Here is a 24,740-nt window from a genome sequence, read left to right on the forward strand (position 1 = left end):
TAAGAAACTAAAAAGGGATAAAGGTAATGGGGAACCTATGGTGCAACTAATACCCATCCTTTTTGTAGGCTCCTAAGTCAAATGGCAGAAAGAAAACCTCAGAACAATACAAGAGAGAAAACAACACACATATTGCCAATACCACAGAACAATCAATAAAGTCATTTTAATTTGAAGCCAATATTTACTTTAATTTTTATAGTTTTAATTGGTCCACGTCATGATAATTTTGAGTCCTGTCAGTTTGTACTTGATGATTGAAAATAGAGAGGTATTGGCCGCAAAGTTACACTGTCTCTTTCCACAGAGTAATATCTAACATTAAATTCCAATCTAGTCAATAAATTTTGTATTCAAAGTTTCATACAATTCTGTCTGTGGTTTTACTATAATTCAATTTTCGAAAAGATTCAATATTTATGTGCATAGGACTGTATGATTTTGCCCTTTGCTCCAAAAAGAAAGAAAAATAAATGTAAAACTGGGAAATGTCATGGGTAGTAAAAAATCACTTGTCAAATTAAAAATGGAGGTTTAGTATGAAATTTGAGATAGGTATAGGTATTTGTCCAGGAAAAACAATTTGTATGCGTTATTTTGATATAAATAAAGATTCAGAATAGTAATGTAAATGTGTATATGAAGTATGTTTTAGTTTCTATAGTTTTTTGAACTATCAAATTATAATTAGCGCTTGCATAACATGCCAGTGCCCGGCTGAAGTCTATATAGTAAATATGAATTTTTCGAATATAAAAATTATCCTGAACACTTTAAATTCCCACATGAAACTCGATCTGGGCATCAAGTACAAACTGTTAAGTAAATGGTGTAAGGAACATAACATTGTGTATCAGGAGTTTTGTGTTACATCTACTCTTAACCGCCGTTTCCATTCGTCGCAAAGATCTGCCCAACCTCAAAAAGATACCACTCTATTACCTTCACCGCAAGAAGTAAGTACTCATGTTATTTACTTGCATTATCGAGTCCAGGCTCTAGAGTGTTAAATCTAGTTAAATACACCAGGGAATCCGATTTTTTTTTAATAATACTCAAATGACAATTGCAATGGTTTTCATTTATCTTGTGACTGTGTGAATATTCAAATTATATCAGAATAATACAAATGTAGTAGGATAGCTGACCGTTTTGCATGTTGAGATAAACCTACTTGAACGGGTATGATGGGTTTGTGGTCTTAGGGTTGCTATGAACTATCACAAGCACTATGAGATAATGGTGCACATAAAACAATCTAAATAACTCATTTGTAAGAGTGTTGTACGAACATTCTAAATGATCACTTGTTATGTTTAAGGTTGCAATACACATAATTATAGTAGCATATATTAGAGGTATTTACGGCCCATAACATCATAGGCATGAACCAGACAAAGTACTAATTAAAAACTTGAAAATACTAGTTGTGAAAGATGAACTAGATCAAAGAAGCTACAGATACTAAATTCCTAACAATCATGGGGAGTTCCCTAGTAGTAGTAGTATAGTATGTACCCAATAGGCTCAAATTTATCTTTTATTTTAAAAATAAGCGGCGATAGCCTATTTGGGTTTGGAACGGACTGACAAGACGAATGTCCGCAGGTTCAAATACCAAGAGCACACACCTCTGACTTTTCTAAAATCATGTGTGTATTCTTTGCGAATTTATTGTTCGCTTTAATGGTGAAGGAAAACATTGTGAGGAAACCTGCACACCTGAGAAGTTCTTTATAGGAATTTCGAAGGTGTGTGAAGTCTACCAATCCGCATTAGGACAGGGTGGTGGACTAAGGCCTAATCCCTCTCAGTAGTAGAGGAGGCCCATGTTCAGCAGTGGGCAAGTATATAATACAGGGCTGATATTATTATTTAAAATAAACTGTTTTCTATTTTATAAGAAAATTAGGCAGTTTATCAGCGCTAATATATTTGTGGTTTCTAAAATTCAATATGATCAGATAAACATTTGCATTGTGCACATATAATATTGATATTTATTATATTATTGTTTTAAGCAATTTTGTTACATTTTTCCAATGTTGGACAACTAATATGTCTTATCAGAAATCATAAATGTTGACTGCCCCATCCATTGAAGCCCAAAACCACTTTACACCAAGTGTATTCATTGTCGCTAGATGATAATGAAAATGTGGCATTATAGATATATATTTTCCTATTAAATTATACATGATCATAACTCATATCTATCTGACATACACTTTCCTCTGGACGCATAATAGTTTGTAACTTAAAATAGCAATAAATATTCATCTGGTAACTGAGGGTTATGGGGTCTTAATATAGAGAAGCAATACAATTGACTGGTTGTGTAGAATCCTAGACGTGTAGATACTGGCAGTCTGTTAGTTCTCTGTGTGTCATGGTTGTTAAACAAATAATTTTAATATAGCTTTATTTATTCCATACTTAGTTCAATAAATATGTAATAGGTTAAACAAATGGGTTAGTTAATTTCACTGAAATGTAGGATTTCACAAACAACTATACTATTGGTACTTAGTATGCAGTGATATAGTTGAATTTGAATATCATGAAATTGTGGGGTCTTTATTTGTATTTCTTTTTTATAGTGGGAGGATATCATGGATGATGGTGAAGTTAAATTGGTATACCACTACAGTAAAAAGTTAACAGTAGTGCAAGATGGTCACAAAGGTTATGTAATAAGTTAAAATAGTTCATGCTAGTGCCCCAATGATAATTATGTCACAGGATTGTCTTCAATTAATGGGGTAACTACCGAAAGTGGAGGTTTATTCACCCTTTTCCCTGAATTAGATTATCCCGCTCGGCTGAAGGTAATAAATAATAACCACATTTTGGGTTTCTGCTCCATGTATTAAGAAAAGAATATTATAATAAAACTTAAGCCTCTTATCTTTCAAGGAATGCATGATGTATGTACGTTATGTAAAGGACATAAGACTGATGAAGCAATATTGTAGGAATCTAAATTAAAATTAGATATCAAACAGCAGTAAAAATCTTGATAAGGCTATCAATCTCTTGGGCTCAAAGCAAAATGTTTTATTTAATTCTAAACCCACAGTAACTAATGAAAACATTATGTTTTGGGTGCAGGTAGAATAAGGAATTGAGGCTATAGTATTAGGGAAGTAGAGACTTGAGGTTTATTTATTTCACTAGCCAACAATTGTTTACACTAATACAATTTTCAATGGAAACAATCAATATGACTTATACCTAAGTGCAACAATTTCTTACTGGCTAGTTTCACATGCACAAAGTAGTTAATACATTAAAATAAAATTATATTATTAACAATACTAGAATAAATATCATATATAAGACCAACTAATTATAATAATAGATTTATATAAATAAAATAACTTAAAATTTTTAAAAATAAATTATAATTATAGAATAATGGATTCTAAATTTTATATTTGTTTAGAGAAATGTTCAATAATATTTTTATACAATTTGCCAACTGTAATGTAAGTCAACTATATCACTACAGCTGTTCAAGATTTTGCAGTCTTGGTATTGATGAGTTTGCACATCGGTTGGCAATCGATTTTATTTTTGACAACTTTATAAAGAAAGAGCGCATCAGTAATATTATATTGACAAGGTAGTTCGTGCATTCTGATATACTGCAGGCGGCTATTGTGTGTGGTGAGTTGCTTTCTTTGGCCATTAGAAAACGCATAATGCCATAACAATCGCTTCTGGACTCTTTCTAGTCTGAGCGCATGTGACGCAAAATGTGGCCTCCATACAACACTACAGTATTCCAGGGTACTGCGCACTGGGCCGTTGTATAACAATACTTTCGAACCACTATATTTAATTACTATTTTTTGAGGTTCGAATATTTATTCATTCTGTGCAACGAAGCGGGCAATAAAATTTGTTTTATCTTTTATTACCTAGAGAAGAGTGGGCAAAAGCTGATCATTAATACAAAATTTATTATTTAGTTATTATGCGATAAACAACCTTAACGCCTAATCTTCGCCGATTTAATTGCTGTCTCATAATTATGTAATAAGTATGTGTTTCTCAAATCGATAAATTTAAAATTAGGATTTTCGTCAACCTTGATAGATCAAACTTAGGACATCATTATTTTCAAAACTTATGTTGTATATTTGTAAGGCTATTTGTGTGTCGACTATAACTATATATAGGTAAAGGTCCGCATTTGGGGTATGGTAGATTTTTGTTTAAGCATGGCGTAGGGTCCACATGCCGGAGACTATTTTTCATTAATCGTTATCCTGTGTTACGGGACACTCCGTCTGTAACATAACGACTGAGTTATTGATCAGAAATAATCTATAATAGCAGCTTTGTATTAATAATTGTACCCTATAATGGTCTAAACATAACCCAATACTATAACTGTTCCAGGTGACATCTATTCTCCGACAAAATGAATTCAATAAAGAACTATCCTCGGGCTCAGTCAAGTCTTATGATTCAAATCAATTGGCTTCCAACGATCCTATTGAGGACACAAGGAGCGAAGCTTTGTGCAAGATGACGTCAGGTAATGTAACAATTCCAGTTCGTATTTTTAACAGATTCAACAAAACTTAAGTGTTGCGAATAAATTACTTGTCCATATTCATGTTTTAAATTAGGAAGAGAACTTATAAAGTAATTTTACTCCAAAAATAGGATTTTCTCACTGCAGTTTAGGATTTGAAACACATTTTTATGTCGCATTGCATAAAGATTTTAGATCAATTTTACAAGTGATTGCAGGTTTGGTTTCAAGCCTTTTGGAGATCTCCAATACCAGGCCAAATTTGTTAGAAAAATCCACACAAAATTGGGCTCAGTCTGGGACATGAACCTAGGACAGCCTTGTATAACATTCTCACATGTTATTGCGCCAAGTAAATACATTCTAGAAATAATAACAGTGATTTTTGTTAATAGGATTGTTGATGGGTGTATTCGACGGGCATGGCGGGCCGGCGTGTGCGCAAGTTGTTTCGAAGCGCTTGCTGAACTATATAGCCGCTGCACTGCTACCTTTGGATATATTACAAAAATATGTAAAGGACGGACTCCAGGAAAATTTGATAGAAACTTTTAATGACAAAGTAAGTATTCTTATAAGTTTACATGTTACTGGGTACGATTTTTATGACTTAATTTGAAACCTTACAGACTACTAACATAATATAAAATGTTATAATTACAAGTTGTGTTGGCGGACATATTTCGTTGCAAATCGCACACATACTTATATGTTTTGGAATCCCCTCATTCTATAGTGATGATTCGAAAGACGCTTATTTAAGATCGAGATAATAGTAACTGCAGTTGCAAATTTAACCACCATATTTGACTAACATTCAGCGCCGGAATTATATTTTCTCTGAGTGTAGGCCGCGTTATCGCCCTTATTTTTGCGGGAGCAAAAATAGGTTCCATATTATTTTGTTTTACAGGTGACTAAAAAAAGTCCTTACCATTAAATTTTCAGAAAGTTTGCCTTATTTGTGCCGCCCCTACTATTAAATATGCCACCGTGTCATCAGGCCGCGGTGTATTAGCTTTATTGACATATCCAACACTGCTCATATTACCATATCACAAAAGTTTAATAATCCATATAATATCTCATATCGGACAACGTAATTCGTTTTCTATTTTATTTTCGCTCTGATTTGCACCTTTTAAATTAGGTTATGGATTTATAATAAATAAAGATTATGTATAAGATAGGGTCACCTTGATTTCAATGAAAAGGGTGCCGCTAATTTATAATACTAGTATGTTTCTTGCGAGTTTGTAATATAGCATTTGTTTTTATTTCAGGTGCAAATTGTAGAAGATTTAAAACTGATGTATGATAATAGTTTCAAACAATATTTGGCTCAATTAGAAGATTTCTCTAAAAATGGCACTGACGTGGCTAAATGCCTCGAACACGGTATAATGAACTTAGATAGTCATTTATCAAAGGAGGTAGTGGATCCTTACAAGACTAAGGGCGTAATTAATCCAAAGACCTTATCAGTGGCATTGTCGGGCGCTGTGGCTTGCGTGGCTCACGTGGACGGGCCTAATCTGCATATTGCCAACGTAGGGGACTGTAATGCAGTGCTCGGCACACTCACCGATGAGAGCGAGTGGATTGCCAAAAAAATAACAAAGGAGCATAATTCGGAGAATTTCGATGAGCTCAAACGAATTTGGAGCGAGCACCCGGAGGCGGAGAGGAAGACCGTGATAAGGAGAGACAGGCTGCTAGGAGAGCTGGCGCCTCTCCGCAGTTTAGGAGATTACAGATACAAGTGGTCTACCCAAATATTAATGGACGTCGCGGTACCTCTAGTGGGCCATAAGGCTATACCACAAAACTATCACACGCCACCATACCTAACAGCTCAGCCGGATATATATTACCACAGGCTTACGTCCAAAGATAAATTCTTGATCATTGCTTCCGACGGTCTGTGGGACATGATGACTCCGCTGCAAGCGGTTAAATTAGTCGGGGAGCACATGAAGGGGAAAGTGTTCTTCAATCCTTTGAAGTTACCTAGAAAAAATATTCAATTGGGAGATATAAATGATTTGTTGATTCATAGGAAGGAGAGTTTGAAAAGTAAGCCTAAGGACAGGAATGCTGCGACGCATCTGATCCGGCACGCCATCGGCGGCACGGAGTACGGCGTGGACCACTCGCGGCTGGCGCACCTGCTCAGCCTCTCGCCCGACGTGAGCCGCATGTTCCGGGACGACATCACCGTCACCGTCGCTTACTTCGATTCTGAATTTCTAAGACAATGTCCGACATAAAACAATATTATGTACCTGTCTGAAACTTCTAACGGTGCCTTGAAAATGTCTATTTGAATAATGTTTTGCTAGTTTATAACAATGTTTGTGACTACATATTTGTTTCAATATTTGAAACATGTTGCGATTGTGATGCAAAAAGTCTTCTATACAATTGTGTTCGATTTAGTGGACTATTTTGCTTTTCTATTAACTTTCGCTATTAGTATTTAATATTATATTAATATTTTGTTGTGAATAATTTATTGATATTCGTTACATAATGAGTGCGCAAATATTTTAAAAAGAGATGGTAGCTTTTGTTACCTTATTTATTAAAGAGGGAGTAGGTATAACCAGGAGTAAAATATGGCAATATTTTCTTTAAAACAACAAAGTGCTGTGTGACTGCTTTATTATTGTTGTTTGTTATTAAATACGGTGATATATTATAAAGCAATGTTATTATAATTATTGGTATGTGCCATTAAACTGCCTTATAAAGTCTATTATTTTTCTAATAGAGACAGTATTACCTACAGCGAAACAGTCCAAATCTAGCATCATATAAAATGTTACGACAGTTATTAGTACCTATTTTAGATCTGGAAAATAGAATAAAATATTCGAATTAAGTGTTTTCTTTGCTTTACCTTTGGTGTTATTTTTATCCTCCGATGAAGAAAGAGGGGCGCTGTAAGTTTGGGGTGTGTATCTTTGTGCCTGTCAATGCCATTGCAGCTTCTAAACGAATAGATCGGTTTTGATAAGGTTTTGTTTTTTTGAAAGCTGGTGTGATCGAAATGGTCCTTAGATGTAATTCATGAAGATCTATCCAGGCATAAGAAGATCATCAGCTTATTTAATTATTTCCCAGATCAGATTGATTTGAAATTGATTGTAATGTTACTATTTATTTTAAGGCATGGTAACCTTGAGCTGATTTGCAGTATCATAGTCTGCGAGATACCCAATTTTTCACCATCCATATCCCACATAACGATGACTTCAATGAGTAGGTATAATATAGGTACGATAAAGTATGATCGAGGCCTACGGTGACGAAAATAGTAATAGAAGTTTGAAATAAATTAATAAGCTTTTCTTTTTTACTTATAAAGAGTTTTTTGTTTCGGCGGACATTTAGACTTTTATACCTCAAGGCTTCTTAAACACAGGAAGATTTTAGGTATCTAATAAAATGTATTTGAATGTTGTGCTTGTGCTCTGAATAGTGCAACAAAAGAAAAGTCAAGCCTTCACATCTTACCTCACTCCTGTGATATTAAATTATATAAAAGTTGTATCGGAGTCATATCTGTCTGATTCTGATTTTTATCTCGTTAGAACTCTTAAAGAACAACGAGAGCGATGTTCTATCTCTACCTTCTTTTTCGGAACGTGTACTAATTAAGTATAGGTGGCAGCACAAAACCGACACGAGTACTTGTCATTGTTCTGAGGACACGAGCAACAGTGTGTTTCCCGAGGTATAATTCGTTTATATTTTTTTTATAAAATATGAATTATAAAATATCGGTTTCGGCCGACTATTGTTGATAGCATCGTGGCCACAACATGATTTTAGATTAAAAAATCATCGAGGTTATGTTCGCTTAATTAATTTGTTTATGTTGAACATTAACTTCGAAACTTATTTATTACTACAAATTGCATTATAAGACATTTCTAATACGTTTGGATCGTATTTGGATGTATGTTTTTTATAACTTTTTGTCGTTTTTCACATAACTATGGAACATAGTAGATACTATTTCTGGGAACAACAGAGTTTTACAATATATATTAGATTTTTTTAGTTTTATGTGTTGAACACCTGACGACACTACATTATCAACATATAGTTTACAAAGCAGAGTATTTATAGGATAAAAGATTCAGTTGGTGTCGCTAGATGGCAGGGCTTCCGCCATGCTCGTTCCCCATAATAATATGGGGAAGAGTACTCACCACATTAGAGGCATGATCTCAGTAGATAGATAATGATAGGTGCGACTCAAAATTGCAATTAACTTTTGATTAAGTAATGAGGCAATTAGTTTAGTGATTTTTTTTATTTGTAACATTTACTTACGTATTTAAATTTATGATTAAAGTTATTCGTCGGTAACAGTTTGTTGTTTTTTATTTTCAAAAATGTGCTGGCATGGGTGTCATTGTTTCACTGGTTGCAGCTTAGGATCTAAGGGTAGGTAGGAAAACTATATAACATACCTACTTAGCATATAGGTCGGCGTTGTGGGTAGAAGTCTGTATCATGTTATGCTATACCATTTTTATCGTTTTGAGTCAGTATCAATGTTGTAATTTAAATTTTGGGATTTTATTTCTTTATTAGGGATTGTGGCTTCGATTGCGTGTGAAGTCTTTTCTGCTACAAAAGTTCTTAAAAGGGATTCATATTGCCAACTGTAAGAGGCCAGAGTCAACTATTTAAAACATTCGATAAACAAAATCATTATTTCTTATGGGAGAAAATTACCGGGATTGAAGTAGTCTATGTGTTCATCTAGGAAATATTTTATCCGTATGCTAAATTGCACACAACCCCGTTTAACTGTTTCTATGCTTAGTTCTAAGAAACATCAAAATTTCCAAACGTCTAAAAATCCAAACCATTTAGAAGTTTTCACACTTGTAATATTCTCAAATTATTGTCTGAGAGACACAATAAGTCACAACACGGAAACATTGTCTCCTATCCCTTTCGTAACAGCGCCAGTTTATATTTCCTTGGTTCAGGCCTATAAATAAACACTATTATATTATTGTGATGTTTTTATTAAATGTGAGTGTGTGTGGGTGTAAGTTTTGGAACGTTGAATATTTGCTCATGATATTTTGTTGCTTGAACAATTTATAGTCCATATATATTATACAACTATTATACAGCTTAATGCCGTATAATGTGGTTTTTTATTACACACTTAGGGGTGTTAAAGCGCTTTTAGCTATTTTTATGCAGCTTATACCTGTACTATAATGTGATTTGCCACCCTTATACCTAAAAACGAGCTTGCAATTTTCTTTATTTTGTTCATACCGATGACAAGGAGGTCTTAGTTATGTTGCCTCGATTTTTGTAGGGGTAATAACAGCTCAAATAATTGTAGGAAAAGTTTCTTTAGCGTTAGGGAACTTTTATAAGTCTGATAGGCCCGTTGCAAAATCTCATCAGGCCGCAGGTTGAGTAGGTAGGTATTATTTAGCTGCACTACTACGTGGTAGGGATAAATTAATGTAACCATATCAGCATAGGCAAGCAGGTACTTAAAAATAAAGTATAAGTATAAAATGAATACAACATGAATTTCAACATCGTTTATTTATTATTAATCATTATTATTAAAAGTGAATATTATTATAATATCTAGTAGAGTAGGCGAATAATAAATTAGTATATACATTTTATATAGAACGAGAGTTAGTATTAGAAACAAGAACAATAATTGTATAGTAGGTAAGTATCAATGAGCTAATGCTTTGTAGCGAACTGAGAGTTGAATAAGTTAGACTTGTTATTAGTTACCAGACAGCATTTAATAATAGCTATAATGTTTTAAGTGAAATAAGAAGTACATATATAGCAAGTATTTGAAAGATTTGGTATATTTAATGAACGTAACGTTTTTCGCATAATTTCTTGAAGGTTACTAACATGCAACTTGAAATTGCAGAGTGGAAACATTTTAGAGTTCGCAAAAAAACACAGATGTACGCTAGAATAGTTCGTATTTATAAACAGATTTCTTATTGATTACCAAAATTAAACAAACAAATATAACTAGGTTTACAATTTTATCAAAGAATGTTATAGATACATGTAAATATAACACATTTATGAAATTCACAAGTGTAGAAAGTCTTAACTGGGGTTGTAAGAGGAAAATATGTTATCTACATCAGATCTTACTTGAACTACTGAATAAATATAACACATACGAACATACATATCTTATGGTGACATAATGGTAAACTGGTTATGACAGTAATACAACAATTATTAAATTATCCATTAACACTTAGGATTATCAAATGTTATTACTTTACATTTTACATATCGTATGCTAAGGATAAAGTGGGTAAACTTTTTATTATATTCTTTTACGGGAATACTATATTCGAAGTAATTTTCATAGTCAAGCCTTCAATTATTGGAGAAGCTGTCGTAGGTAGCCAAGAAACTATAATTTTCTTGTATAAGTACCTCATAAGAAGTGTAGATGTCTGTAGACAAAATTTACTTAGGGCAGATTTGTTAAAATAAATTTAATAATATTATTATTACTCAGTGTACCTTTTTAGAAAAACTGAACATTGCGAAACTCGACCTAAATTATCAAATGCAAAATATTTTGAAATGTTCATATCTAGAGTAAATGGGATTTAACCTTTGCGCGTTAACAATGTTGCCATTCTATACATTATTATCCAATATAATAACTATACCTACCTACTATAAAACAGGCATTTTTCTTATATTTCCGCAGGTATATAAAATTACGAATTTCGTATATAAAAGATGATTGCATTAAAACGTAGACGATCCCCACAGAACTGTATAGGTGATAATATGTCTATTACAAGAAGAACATTGTTTATAACTCAGATTATGGTATTTAATATATACTTAAATAAAAAAAAAAAATCAGAGCGCTTACCTACTCTTGTTTATTTTAACTAACATACATACATGATAAGAACATATTTTAAAAGATCAACAGCTGTGACAATTATTTTTGGTAAAAATAAAATATAAACCGTTACTTCTTATGCTGATTGTCATATCATTAAGAATTTGATATTATATGTACTATGTATGTAGGTAGGTACCCCACAAAGGTTACGTAGGTACCCATGATAATACAGTTTACTGAAAGGTAGTGTACATGTACGTAGTTACAATTAAGTACCTATTACTGCAACATTTATTATATTTAGTTTGGGAAACAATATACTTATGTAGTAAAATAGAAGGTTCTGCGACTCTAGCAAGAAAAATTACAATGTTCTTCTTATATTGTCTCGAAATCATGTTATTAATTTGATTAATTGTTGCAGATAAATAGTTTTTGTTAAATAATTTTTCGACAAGACAAGATCAGTACTTAGTACCCTTAAAATATATTTATCATAAACACTTAGCAAACTATTTGAAGTTCTATGAACAATTAATATAAAATATAGAATGGCAAGGTCATACTCTTTACTGTTTTTTAACTAACACATCACAAGTATGTAAGCAAAACACCTGCCACTTAAATCTATTAGAAATGCACAGCCCGCGACAATTCTCCCTAAGCTACTAGTACATTTGGAAAATCGCACCATAACTCCTATCAAATTGACCCGTAAGTGGTAATCTACCGCAGCCTACCAATGACATGCCTTCATTTCCATCTTTATAATGATGTTTACAATCGCTTGCTGTAATACACATACCCGCTAAATAAAAAAATAAAAACAAGCACCGTACTATTTCATGGAGATATAGATCCTTTGCTAATCAATCGTAATACACGTAGACTATAAAATTCTAGATAAGTAATTTTGAATATAACGGTGTTCACTGACTATGATGAAGAATACAAAAAATGATGCTTTTGTGAAATAAGTTGATGATGATAGATTTTCTAAAACCTTCGCTTTATAAGATATTTATCAAATTTATTATGGTATCATATTTTTTATGGTTTGGTGTGTACACATGCGGCGTCGGCTATACCGGTCGCTTAAGAAGTTTTAAACGAGGTCTATTTTACGAGTTACACACCTTTGTTAATGAATAAGCAGGCAAAGACAGATGTAACAAAAAGGTTGCTCTTTTTATGTCGAAATATTGAATGCCTGCCGAATTTTTATTCCTCGTTAGTATGTAGACTCAATGAATGATAAAAGAAATTTTTGAAACTATTTGTAAGTTTCCAATTTTTGCAAGAATCGTATATCAGTGTTCTACTTAGTAATTATATGTTCTGTTATGAAAACCTCTGTAACACTCGCTTTTCTCAATAATAATAGTATAAACATGATAAGCTTTAAGCAAATGATAACAAGGCTACTTTCTTAACATGTATATTATACATTTATATACCTACTTACTTTGAGAGTCACTATCGGAAATATCCAAAAGTCTCGAAAATATATGTCATCAGAATTTAACTTGAAGAATAGAGAGAAATGTTACTCGGAGTCAATAGTAGATTGTTTTTGGCATTAAGGTAGTAGTTATTAAGGTTTGAAGTGAAATGCAAGCCGAGCGTCATTGCTTGTTCCAGACAGCTATTCGTGAGGTTCGTACTATTTTCAGTGTTAAAAGATACGAGTCTACGTCATCACACTACCGCCCTAATCATATATAGTTATGAACCAAGTAATTAATTAATATAAATACTTATTTGTCTCTGTGTCAAAATCGCCTAACGAACTGCGCTCAAAAACTTATTTTATAATTCGTTTTTCCTTGCCCTTACTTTATTAGCAAACATTAACTGCCTTTTCATATAAATAAATTAAAAATAAAAGTTATTTTCGTGTTAAATTATTTTATTTAAAATGTATTTTGTTATTATTACACTTTTTGATTTAAAATAATTTTCGTCTATAGGAGAGGCAAGAAAAAACTAATTTTATGCACATTCGTTATGGTTCAACAATTAACGTTATTCCACTACTTAACGCTAATAAGTACAATAGATGAAGATTATGACATGAAGTAATAATTATTCGAATATTGCTATATAATATATTATTCAAAATAATTATAGAATAATATAGGTACTATTTCCCTTGCTATGATTTGAGAACAACGAAACGATTCTCTGAAGTTCATAAAGCTTATGCAATAAGTATTTTATTATAAAAGATATATTATGCAATGCCCGTCATGATTCTTATAAAATAATATTTGTTTATGTTAAATTTATAGAATCAAGATTTTTTTATTAAACAATATTTATAATGTGAAAATATACTTAAGAGATATGACGTTGTCTTTTCACGAGATCTCGACAATATCTTATTAAAAACGGTATTAAAATCTCGTTTAAAAACAAACATACCTATCATCTAGTTTTTTAATTTGTGTTACCTTGATAATCATAATGCTAATTTTATGAAGGTTTTATGCTCAGGGATTATTTACGTGAATGTTAACATTCTCTCATGTCATAGCAAATGGAATATAGTGGAACGGTGTTTATTATTTTTCAACACAACGTCTAAAATATTCTAGGCGTGCTAAATGGGCATACATTAATAATAATAAGAGTCGATGTTACTGGCATTGTGGATATTGCCACATGTAATGAAGGATAACAGGGAAACTAAAATACATGTTTTTTTTTAAATGTGGTATTGTATGATATAATTTTAAAGTTAATGGGGCATATTTTTTTAAACGATACCGGAAAGATGCAAGAAACTTTCCTTAAGCTCTAAGGTATATGATCTATTTGTAAACTTGTTAATGTTCATATTTTATGGAAATATTTATTTACCTCAAGAAATTTTCCAAAATAAAAAAGTAACATCAACCTTATCTAAATTAAAAAAAAAAACGCTTTGAATTCATATACTCAATGATAATCAATCAATAGCAAAATATAGAAGTTAAAGTTTCTTGCAACTGACCAAGTGCCTTTTGACACGTTTCAAAAGTTAAAGTTTTCTCCTAACGGACGTGTGAAAAGGTATTGAATCGGTTAATCTTCTTTTATCCTTAATATATGTTGTAAATAGGTACTTGCTTAGATATGTTGCAAGTAACTACTTGAAAACTCTTGTAAAAACTTTGTATTAGTCACTACCAACACTATTAGGTAGAAATAAATACCAGCTAAGCATTAACGAACTGTAGTGCGAATAATGAAGGAAACGATATCTATTTTCTACAGTTGGTACTAAAGTATAGTTCTTAGTCATTCTCTCGCACGGACTTCTCCTGGAGATGGTTTAGCGCAGCGAACCAAATCTCCACAGATTGGGAAATTCACCCCGAGTTTAAAAGAATTAAAATAAGCTGTTCCAAAGACAGAAGTATCTTATGAAGTGTATAACAGATAGCAAAACATCTTCGTCTTATACTTTAAGACAGAACGACTTCGAAAACAACAAATTGATGTCGTAAGTATGTATTAGTTAATCATTTATGATTTTCAAACATTATATAATTAAGGTTAAAAATGATATTTACAGTAACGCTTGTGATCGTAAGATTCGTATTAATATTGTATGTAATTATTTACTATATCGTTGAACACCAATAAAACTTAATTTTATTTTTATTCATAATACATTGTAATTCATCTATGCAAGCGAAATATGACATCAACCGTTTAAATATGAATTGCTTATGTGTTTACTATAATATTACCAATCTAATACAATACATGGATATTAATTAGTATGTTATATAATACGCAGATGGCCGTCCATAAATTAAGTAATGCAAAATCCTTCATTTCAAATTTAACCTAAATCAAGATCGTTTGGACGTAGAGTGCAAATGATTAATAATATAATATGTTTAATTATTCCCTTTCGAGAAGTTATACTGTTTAAACAGTTTCTTAATTACTCACTACATCTAAAAGAAATCTTACAGTTCAGTTGGAAGTTTTTGATTTACCGCCGCATAATAAAAGAGAAATAGATAATGAATAAATATTAAAACACGATAGACCTCTGATGCATTTCATGGTTAGTTTTCACAAATTCTGAGTAATATTTTTTAGTTTGCAGATCTGAAGTAGAGATATCTATATATATAAAAATGAATTGCTGTTCGTTAGTCTCGCTAAAACTCGAGAACGGCTGAACGGATTTATCTTATCTTGGTCTTGAATTATTCGTGGAGGTCTAGGGAAGGTTTAAAAGGTGAGAAAAATTCGAATAATTGCCGGGAAAATCCTCAAAACAGCATTTTTCTATTTCCCATACAAACGTTTTCTAACTAATACGTAGAGTCAATTTGAGCTTTATTGCTATTATATAAAGTTCACTGTTGTCTAAGCAATGTAGGTGTGTTCCTAACATCAAAGCAGTGTGCGTTGGAGCACAGAATATAATAATGTAATGTCGCGTTCTGAAACTCAACAAAAGTGATATCGCGGACCCGACTAAATTGAACAGTCACAAAATTTAATATATCATTAGTTATTTGGTTGGCTTCACGATATTATTTCTTTTGTTTTACTTTAAAATGCATGTTTTCGTTATGGACAATTTTTGAGCTACTTTTGCATATCTATACTTATAATAAATCTGTAGAGAGGTCAATTCTGTACATGAAATATATTTCCAAAATAACTGGGGGTGATTAGGGATCGATACTGATTCCAAAAATGCAATTAGTAAAATTTTTGTCTGTCTGTCTGTATAACCGTTATAGAAACAAAAACTACTCGACGGATTTTAACTTAACTTGGTACAATTATTTTTCATACTCCTGAGCTGGTTATAGTATACTTTCATCACGCTACAATTAATAGGAGCATAGCAATGATGGAAAATGTTGGGAAAACGGGAGAAGTTACTCCATTTTTAAGCTTCCGTCATTTCGTGTGCAACCTTAATGGTTAAAAGTTCCTTCGATTTCACCAGGATCCCATCATCAGACCCTGACCGGACAATCGGACCACCTGCATACCACCATAAATTAAAAAAACATCCCGACAAATTGAGCACCTTCTCCATTTTTGAAACCCGAAATCCTCGCGGGCGAAGCTGCGGGCGGAAGCTAGTATATTATATATAACTTTATTTTCGCGTACCTACGTCCCTGATGTTTTGCATTACCTAGTTTGTAGGCAGCTATTAATGTTATACAGAGAGAAGATAATTATGATGTAAAGTTAATAGAAATGTACCTATTCATATATATTCAAGAAGTCCTTTTCAAAAGGTTTGTATATTTTAAAGACTTGGTACTTTGCCCAAATTAAGATGTCAAAATTCGTTTAGATATTGTGTCGATAGCAAATATTATGTTATTTTTGAGAAACTTAATTTGTATATTATCAGCGTCAGTTTTTAGTAATGCACTCTTCATATTAGCTTTGTTTTGAAACCTTACTCGGATTTTTCTAGTGCTTAAAATCAAAATATATTCATCCTATTTTGAATAGCAAGCAAAGGGTCGGTTTCTTATAAACCCTATCACCCGATTTACTTACAGATATTTTTTAGAATTAGTCTAACTGAAGAACTACAAGTGAGATTTTTACCTTTTGAAAAGTTGTTTCGCATAAACATTATTTTTGGAAATAAGTTACGTTAGTGAATAAATATTATAGTAGATAAACATTTAGGTGTGTGATAATAATATACACTCTAGTGTTAGGGAATAAGCTATTATGTAGATAGTTGTAAGAAAAATACAGGTAACAAAAAAAACATGTTTAATGACACAGCGAGAATACGACTGAGAAGCAATAGTGTGAATAGGTAATGTAAATTGTAATATTGTACTCTGTCCGGAATTCATGTCGACCTATAATAATTAGATAAAAATAAACATACATCTACCGTGTGCGGAATAGATATATATGGACGAGTTTATCTAGCTCATTTTATATTATCAGGTAAAGAAAAAAATATTAATCATAGTAAAATATATAAAAAGTAAAGTACATAGTCGTCAAATATAGTAAGTAAGTACTATTGTAGTTGAAAGAATGGCGCGAAGAATAGTCACAAGTACGTGCGACTTATGACTAAACCATAAGTGTACACATTAATTATTAGATGTAGGTAAGCTTATTAGCGGAAGTGGAGTATTTTACAAGAAAGTAAAACCTAGTAAGTACCTACACACGGCGTTGCAGATAACAGTAGTAGCTCTTAAGTGAGTGTGAAGTCCGGCGAGAGTATGACCGTGGATTAATCGCCCCCGAGTGACAAAGCTTGTACAATGCGAGGATCCGCTTTGCTGCCTTCGCGGAATTCCTCCAGTGTCAGACGGTCATCGTGGTTTTTGTCCATTTGGTCGAAGATCTTGTCGACGCGTTTTTGTGGTGTGTTTTCGTCCTCGGGCTGCGGCGTTTGGCCCTGGAAAAAATGTTTATGATACAAAGTGTCAAAAGTGGCACAAGATGATGATGAGTGGCAATGATGCCGTAATTTCAAAATTATGAACTGAGGTAACGGAACCCTCGTAGGACCAACTTAATTTTAAAATCTAAATACGTTTCAGGTACTTAAAAAGATAAATAATATCTTTTGATTTAATTCCATCATATAGATATATTATATATTTCAAAATTTAATAATAAATGATTTAACAGAAATTGTACTATGTTTTTGCACTACAAAACTACGTCGCACTACCTCAAAAGGCACACTACCAAGGTCGATATTAACAAATTTTAGCTTGAAAATATTTGAAATGAATCGGACATACTAATTATTCTAACACTCCGCATTATACATTATAAAATTTTAAAAATGATTGTATTTTACACTGTTCTTATATTTATCACGGGTATTAAATCTAATTTCTATAGATCAATGAGGGCAAAGAGTTCTAAGATTATACTGTTTTATGTCTTTACATGAGCTATGAGTGTAATTATATTTCGATAAGATACTTACCACCATTTGATAGATTGCATCGACTATATTATACATTTCATCTCGAGTAATGTATCCATCATTGTCCACGTCGTAAAGGCGGAAAGCCCCTGTAATTTACAATGTGCAATTAACTATCATATAAATTCATGTGTACTATATCTGTGGTGCGATCAGGGTGGGTAAACGTCAACTTGATAAACGTTCTACCATTTATTGGTGAATTGCTATGCTGTTTTCGCAACTGCACAGGACATTGTGGAATAAAAACATATACTACATGCATTCAATTGTTTTTCTCTATTTAGGTGATTACGTTTATTTATTAACTGCATGTTTTGTCTTATAGAAAAGAGGACAATTGAAATCTAAATAAAATAAAATAATATACTGAATATGTATGTTTGGCGCAAAGTTATAGGTTGAATTAAACAGTTATTTTATTACAAAAATTCATATTTTCCGCACTTCGATGCACTACGTGTTAAAACACAAAGGATTTTTATAATGTTAATGTTACAAGATTATTTAACTTCCTGTTTTCTAGTGTATAATATGTTTTCTTTGGATAAGTGGCTTAAGTGACAACTCACAATGTAGTTTTTCATCCAAATTGCCCCTTGACGTCACCGATAACGCTCGTATGAATTCTTCAAACTCGATGGATCCATCCTGCAAAAGTGTTAAGTGTTGTTAAATTACTTTTTGAAAGTGTGCGTGCGTATGGTTGTCTCTTATGGAGTTATAATTACTTTTATTTTTTTGTAACATGTACCCTGTTTTGAGTTATTGTTTAGAATTAATAATCTTGTTGGTGATCTGTAAATAATTATAACAATATTATGCATATTATGTTGTCCATAAAACATGCTACACTACTATGAACTATGATAAATGTGCCTTCAAATTATGTATTCATCTATTAAAAAATAGTTTTTATCCAAAAGTGACAAGTAGACGTTGTGTAGACACAAATGTCTTTTGATAAGCGAGGTCCCTTAATAGACTCTTCGTATTTATAACATGTGCTACATGGGACATCACTAGTCGTTGTAATTTTGTCGCTAGTTACGATGTAATAACAATATTGTATTATAGCAACGGAAGACCTTACGATATCAATTCAATCAGACTCCTCGACGGGCATTGATGTGATTCCGTGTTAATTACGTTATCATTAACGTGATTCAATTTGTGTACGGCCTTTGATTTGTAGTTTGGCTTCTGTATAGATTGGAATTTAAGGAAGAAAATCAATCTCCAATACGAATATGTACGCCTAGTACAATTAACAATTAAGAATTTTAATCGAAATTATTCAGCTATTTTCACAGCATTGTATTGCTATCTTAGAAACCCGGACATGATTTTAATTTAATTTTCATTTATGAAAACCAACCACCCTCGACGTCGTGGGCATATCCAAATTACAGAGTATGTATTTTTATAGCTTTAAATTAAATAGAACGAAAAAATTTAGGCAGTTATCAATATTGTTTGTTCAGTCACATTAACTTTAACACATGTACTAGTAGTTATTACCTTTGCTAATATCCATACAGCTTTAAATGAATTTCCGTGTACAAGGAATGCGTATTGACAGTGATTAAACATGTAACCCATTTGCATTTAAACATCCTTAAACGTGTAAAGCGATAAGGTCTATTTTAATGTTTAATTAAGAAAATGTGCTATGTCAACATTTTTCATTGTTTCGATACCACTTAGGGCTGATTAAATAGTTATACAAATAATTTATAACCTGACTGAATAAAAGTAACAATTGATTGAACATTTTAATTTTATTTGTTACAACTGTCATTTTTAATTTATTTATGTTGTTAAAGATCATGAATAAACTTTTTTCTGTTTGAAAAAGTGCTTTATTTAATAATAATGTTTTACTCACATTGTTTTCGTCGAATACCCGAAATACTAGGGATGCGAACTTGCTAGGATCACCTTGAGGGAAAAATTGTTTGTATATCTTTATGAAGCCCTGGAAAATGAAACATGTTATATTAATAAATTTCACTCACATAACTAATCCGTTGTAACTTGTAATATTACATAGTTCGCTATAGTTCATATTACGTAGGTAGGTATTGGGAACTCATTCTAACACAGTTGACGAAACATTTTAAAAGTGTAAAATTACTTTTTGTGTATTTTTTTCTTTTTCGAATGAACTCAACAATAGTAAGTTTATAAGTTATGCATACCTGTTCCGTGAGGAGACCGTTTGGACAGTCTTTCAGGAACCCTTTGTGCCAAAGACGGATTTCCTTTTCAGTGACTGAAACAATAGAAATTAAGCATTTTTATTTACATTCTTTTAAAAATGAATTAATTTAGTTGAGTTTTACTTCACTGTAGTTTATAATGTTGTTATCGTTATAATTTAATAAAATAAACGTAATAATATCTCTAATTGTGCATACAGAAAAACCAATAAATACGCCCTTACATTCTAAAATCTTGTTTGAAGTGTTTTTTTAACATTAAAAATTTCACTTGTGCACAATCCATATGGTTGTCGTCAAGGGCCTCGATCTGATGGACGCGCGCAAGGATCTGATGTATTCAAACAAACTGGGTGCGACAGATTGCGCAATAGGATTACTGTATAAATTGTATTTAAACGTTTTAAATGCCTCAATACTGTTAATAGCCTAGTAGAGTAAGATTTTCTAATTATTTCTTTACCCCGTATCACTTATAGTCAAACCTTTCTAAAAATACCTTTGTGTGTCATCAAACGAACCTACTGTTCAAATTTTACGTAATTACCTCAGTGGTTTCGGCTGCGCGTTCATGATTCAGCTAGTTAGTTAGGAGATGTAATTTTATATGACTAGATCAAATAAGTTGGTCTCGGTCCTCAATAAAATCTAGCTGTGTTACGTGTGTTATCATAGTCAAAAAAATAATAATTAGGTTTGAATTCATTTACAGAGATAGTTCTTTAAATTTATTGAAACCTATTTTTTTTCGTAATGGGCTATATTTATAAAACAGTTTTATGTTTTTAATGCCATAATCCTACATTGTTGCTTGCGCATGTCGATTTTGAAATGCATACATTAAAATCCATTACATTTGTATGTACCACCAGACGCAGACGATTGTTAACTTTTGAGGTCATCACGGAAAAAGAAAGAAAACAAACACAAGTCATAATATCATCCGGCACATTTTCCTAATTTGCAACACGACAGGAAGTTAATCTTGCGCATAATATAAATTCTTATGTTAATAGATTGTTTAACATCTTACGTGCCATGAATATTTATAATTCATTACAAAATTATACATTATTATTTGAGGTCACAAAAATTCATCTTTTATACAATATTCGATGCAAAATTATCGAAGACCACATCAAACTTTTATAGGATAGAAAGTCTTTATAAATATAAAACTGAGGCGATATCCGCATTTATACCGCGACAGTCAGATATACAAAATGATTTCTGTGTTGGTCAGTGACATATCGGAATGTATATTGTATACGCTGTGTTATAATAAACAGATTGTGAGATTTCGTACTTCTTTCAGGTTATGATATTAGTCGTTTCTGCGAGTGTTGAAGTGAAGTCGAAAACCTCGAGATTCGCGGTCCCTAGAGCGAACTCGTTGCCCGCAGCCATCAATTACTTCCTGGGCAACGTGGATAATAATCCGGACATTGATATTGACGAAGAAGAATCAGTAGTGGCGTTTTCTTCATCACTCGACGACTCTGTGAACCTAGAGCGTGCAATTGAAGGACGTGGGTCTCCTTACCGTCCTAATAAAGAATTGCAGCCTCCAAGAATTCGTAATAAGCCACATTCCACCAGCATTGATTGAGGTAAGGAGTTTTTAAACAAACAATAATATAAACTAAGCATTAGTTGATTAATATAAAATAAATAATATAAAATACTAGTTATTTTAAATTTTAAGATAATATATGCTTACTATCTCAAGCGAAGTTCTTTATTGTCATGAAACATCTGTATTGACGCGGTATATAGAACATCTATTTTCTTGGCGAGTTTCAGGTAATTGGCTTCATTAATATGTATTGATACTAAACTTCAGTTATTATGTGAATACATATGTTTCGCCGCTTTGAAAAAAATAAGAATTGTGAAATTATGAATGTATCTAACCAGTAATTTCAATAAAAGTTTTGTTATATTTGTTCTATTACATAATATATTATAAGTATTTGCCGTCAATGTCTGTTTTGCTAGCCTTAAGTTGTTAATTAGTTATAAGAAAATATCAGGTTTCTTAAACTTTAAGTTTCACCAACAAATATTAATTTATAAGAACTAAATTTCACCAAAACAAGTTTATTAAATAAATGAGATCAAAGAATACATTAACATGAACATAGCCATATACAAGCCAAATAAAATAACCTTAATATGTGTATTAACTATTAATAAACATTTAATTTTATTGTCGACGCTAAGTTAAGCTCAAAAATATTATTGTTATCGTCAAACGATTGTATTAGCGTGGCGCAATAAACAGCTATCATTTTTATAGTAAACACAGCGGTGCGTTAACCTGAATGAATGAATTTTTGTACGGTATTTACATATATTATAGAAACTAGCCACAAACACGCATGTAAATTAAGTATAGTTATACAACATGGGGTTACGTAATTTGTGAAATTCGATTACCGTAACCGATACACTCACAACACATGTAGATAGTGTGACTGACCTATTATTTTATAAACGCCATTAAATGATAAACTTTAGCCATTTTATATTGTGATACGTATGAATTAATATGGAATTAGAATCTAAAATCTTTATTTTGCGTATGAATATGCTTCATCCGAAACAAGTATTTTCCACACAACAGTTACTACAAAATAGAAAAAATATGTTTGTTTCGTACACGTTTTCATCGTTTTCAACAATATGCAAAGACCGACATGCGTATTGTTAACAGGCCTTTGTTTCTGTGCAGGACAATCACTATGTATTTATGGCGACGATTCACCTATCTTGATGGTTGGTTCGCTTGGTATGATGCCCGGAAGCGGCAGTTGTTTTGACTTAAGTTATAGCATACCTTGGTTCTAGAGTCTTTTCTGGATTACTCCTTTACTATCCAACGCTTATCTTATAGTGTCCACAAAAAGCAAAGTAAAGGTAGCGGCTAGCAGGCAAAACGAATCAATCAATAAAATCAATTTTATTACATTACCTGTTCTATATGGCTAATGTGATATTATTAATTTGTCTCCGCAATATTAATACTTTTGTGCCTTTGAGTTAACAGTTTTCAATTTAACAGCAATGCACTCATATTCTTGCTTATCGTAATGTACACAAAATTTTGTTGTTCGTTTTTGTGATCGTTAATATAAAATATTAAACAATAAACGACAGCATACTTACGAAATAACACAGCATATTTAAAATACAAAGCGTAGTTAATATGCGAAAATTATTCAACAATGCAGCTGATCGTCGTTGAATCGAAATGTATTGTTTCACGAACTATCGGTCGTCACGTGCGTAAAAAAACAACTGCGCTGACAAACGCTCGGGCTGCGGGTTAACTTCGAAATTGTCAAATAAATTTCATTATTGAGATGTATCCAAAAGGCTTGGATGCCTTTTTCTAGTGATAAGCGTATATATAAGTAATTCTAATAATTCTTATGTAACATTTTGTTTCATAGATCAATTACCGCTACGATTGTATAAATTTGTATAAAGAATAAAGAAAGATTTTTATTGTTATATTTTTATTGTATTAAAATATACGTTGAGATATTCTAAAGCTTTTTATTCATTCATAGACTGTCTCGGGAGTCGGGAGTAACAATGAAAAAACTGAATGGGGTATTATTAGAAGTAACTAGATAAGCTGGGGCTCCATTTCTCGGCTAAAATGAGCTCGAATGCTATGCAGTATTTTACAATATACGCATGTATAGTGCACTTGGTATATTGTAATGGTAGTGAATCAAGTGCTTCTAGGTTTTAGCTAACTTCGGCCTTGATTCATCAACAAGAAGTCTCCGAACTGATCTACATGTGTATACATAAACACTGTAAACAGACATGTAGGTGTAACATTGGCATATGGATTCGTAACCGGCAGTATCTACGGAAAAGACTAGTCCACCAAATTAAAAATTCTTTGTATACAGGTTCGGGTGGTTTTGTTATTGTTAATGGGTGATTACGTAATTTACCACCAGCGGCTCGGGTATTTTTCCATTTACCTTTACTTAGAGTCATTAAGATATTCCGTTAATAAATGAAATTCCATTCGCGTCTATGGCTTTGCTAACATCGTGCTAAAGATCATCCGTGTACTTATATCAAATA

The 24,740-nt window shown here is 32.2% G+C and overlaps 2 protein-coding genes across 5 annotated transcripts in view; one reads left to right on the forward strand and one right to left on the reverse strand.

The window, feature by feature from the left end:
* Positions 1-507: 507 nt before the first annotated feature.
* On the forward strand, positions 508-7,430 carry LOC115442893 (pyruvate dehydrogenase [acetyl-transferring]-phosphatase 1, mitochondrial). The gene is made up of 4 exons (XM_030168091.2): positions 508-956; positions 4,408-4,546; positions 4,942-5,108; positions 5,830-7,430. Exons 1-4 carry the CDS (start codon positions 738-740, stop codon positions 6,814-6,816), a joined length of 1,512 nt encoding a protein of 503 aa, XP_030023951.1. The 5' UTR covers positions 508-737; the 3' UTR covers positions 6,817-7,430.
* A 9,769-nt stretch (positions 7,431-17,199) lies between these two features.
* Positions 17,200-24,740, reverse strand: part of LOC115442884 (frequenin-1) — a 192,901-nt gene continuing 185,360 nt past the window's right edge. For 3 of the 4 annotated variants that reach the window (XM_030168071.2, XM_030168074.2, XM_030168073.2), the window contains 5 exons: positions 20,610-20,683; positions 20,297-20,386; positions 18,981-19,059; positions 18,409-18,497; positions 17,537-17,865 (listed from right to left, as the gene is read on the reverse strand). In XM_030168071.2, coding sequence (XP_030023931.1) covers positions 17,698-17,865; positions 18,409-18,497; positions 18,981-19,059; positions 20,297-20,386; positions 20,610-20,683 — 500 coding nt within the window. In that variant the 3' untranslated portion in view covers positions 17,537-17,697. Of the gene's footprint in view, positions 17,866-18,408; positions 18,498-18,980; positions 19,060-20,296; positions 20,387-20,609; positions 20,684-24,740 lie in introns of all 4 variants that reach the window. The other variant, XM_030168070.2, reaches the window with a different exon arrangement.

Source organism: Manduca sexta, chromosome 27 (assembly GCF_014839805.1).
Source record: "Manduca sexta isolate Smith_Timp_Sample1 chromosome 27, JHU_Msex_v1.0, whole genome shotgun sequence".
In the NCBI taxonomy this organism is placed as follows: Eukaryota; Metazoa; Arthropoda; class Insecta; order Lepidoptera; family Sphingidae; genus Manduca; species Manduca sexta.

Excerpts from the sequence above, each read along its gene's own strand:
- LOC115442893 (XM_030168091.2), top strand. The coding sequence starts at position 738 with ATGAATTTTTCGAATATAAAAATTATCCTGAACACTTTAAATTCCCAC. Across the intron at positions 957-4,407 it reads TATTACCTTCACCGCAAGAA|GTGACATCTATTCTCCGACA; the intron begins GTAAGTACTCAT and ends TAACTGTTCCAG. Across the intron at positions 4,547-4,941 it reads TTTGTGCAAGATGACGTCAG|GATTGTTGATGGGTGTATTC; the intron begins GTAATGTAACAA and ends TTTTGTTAATAG.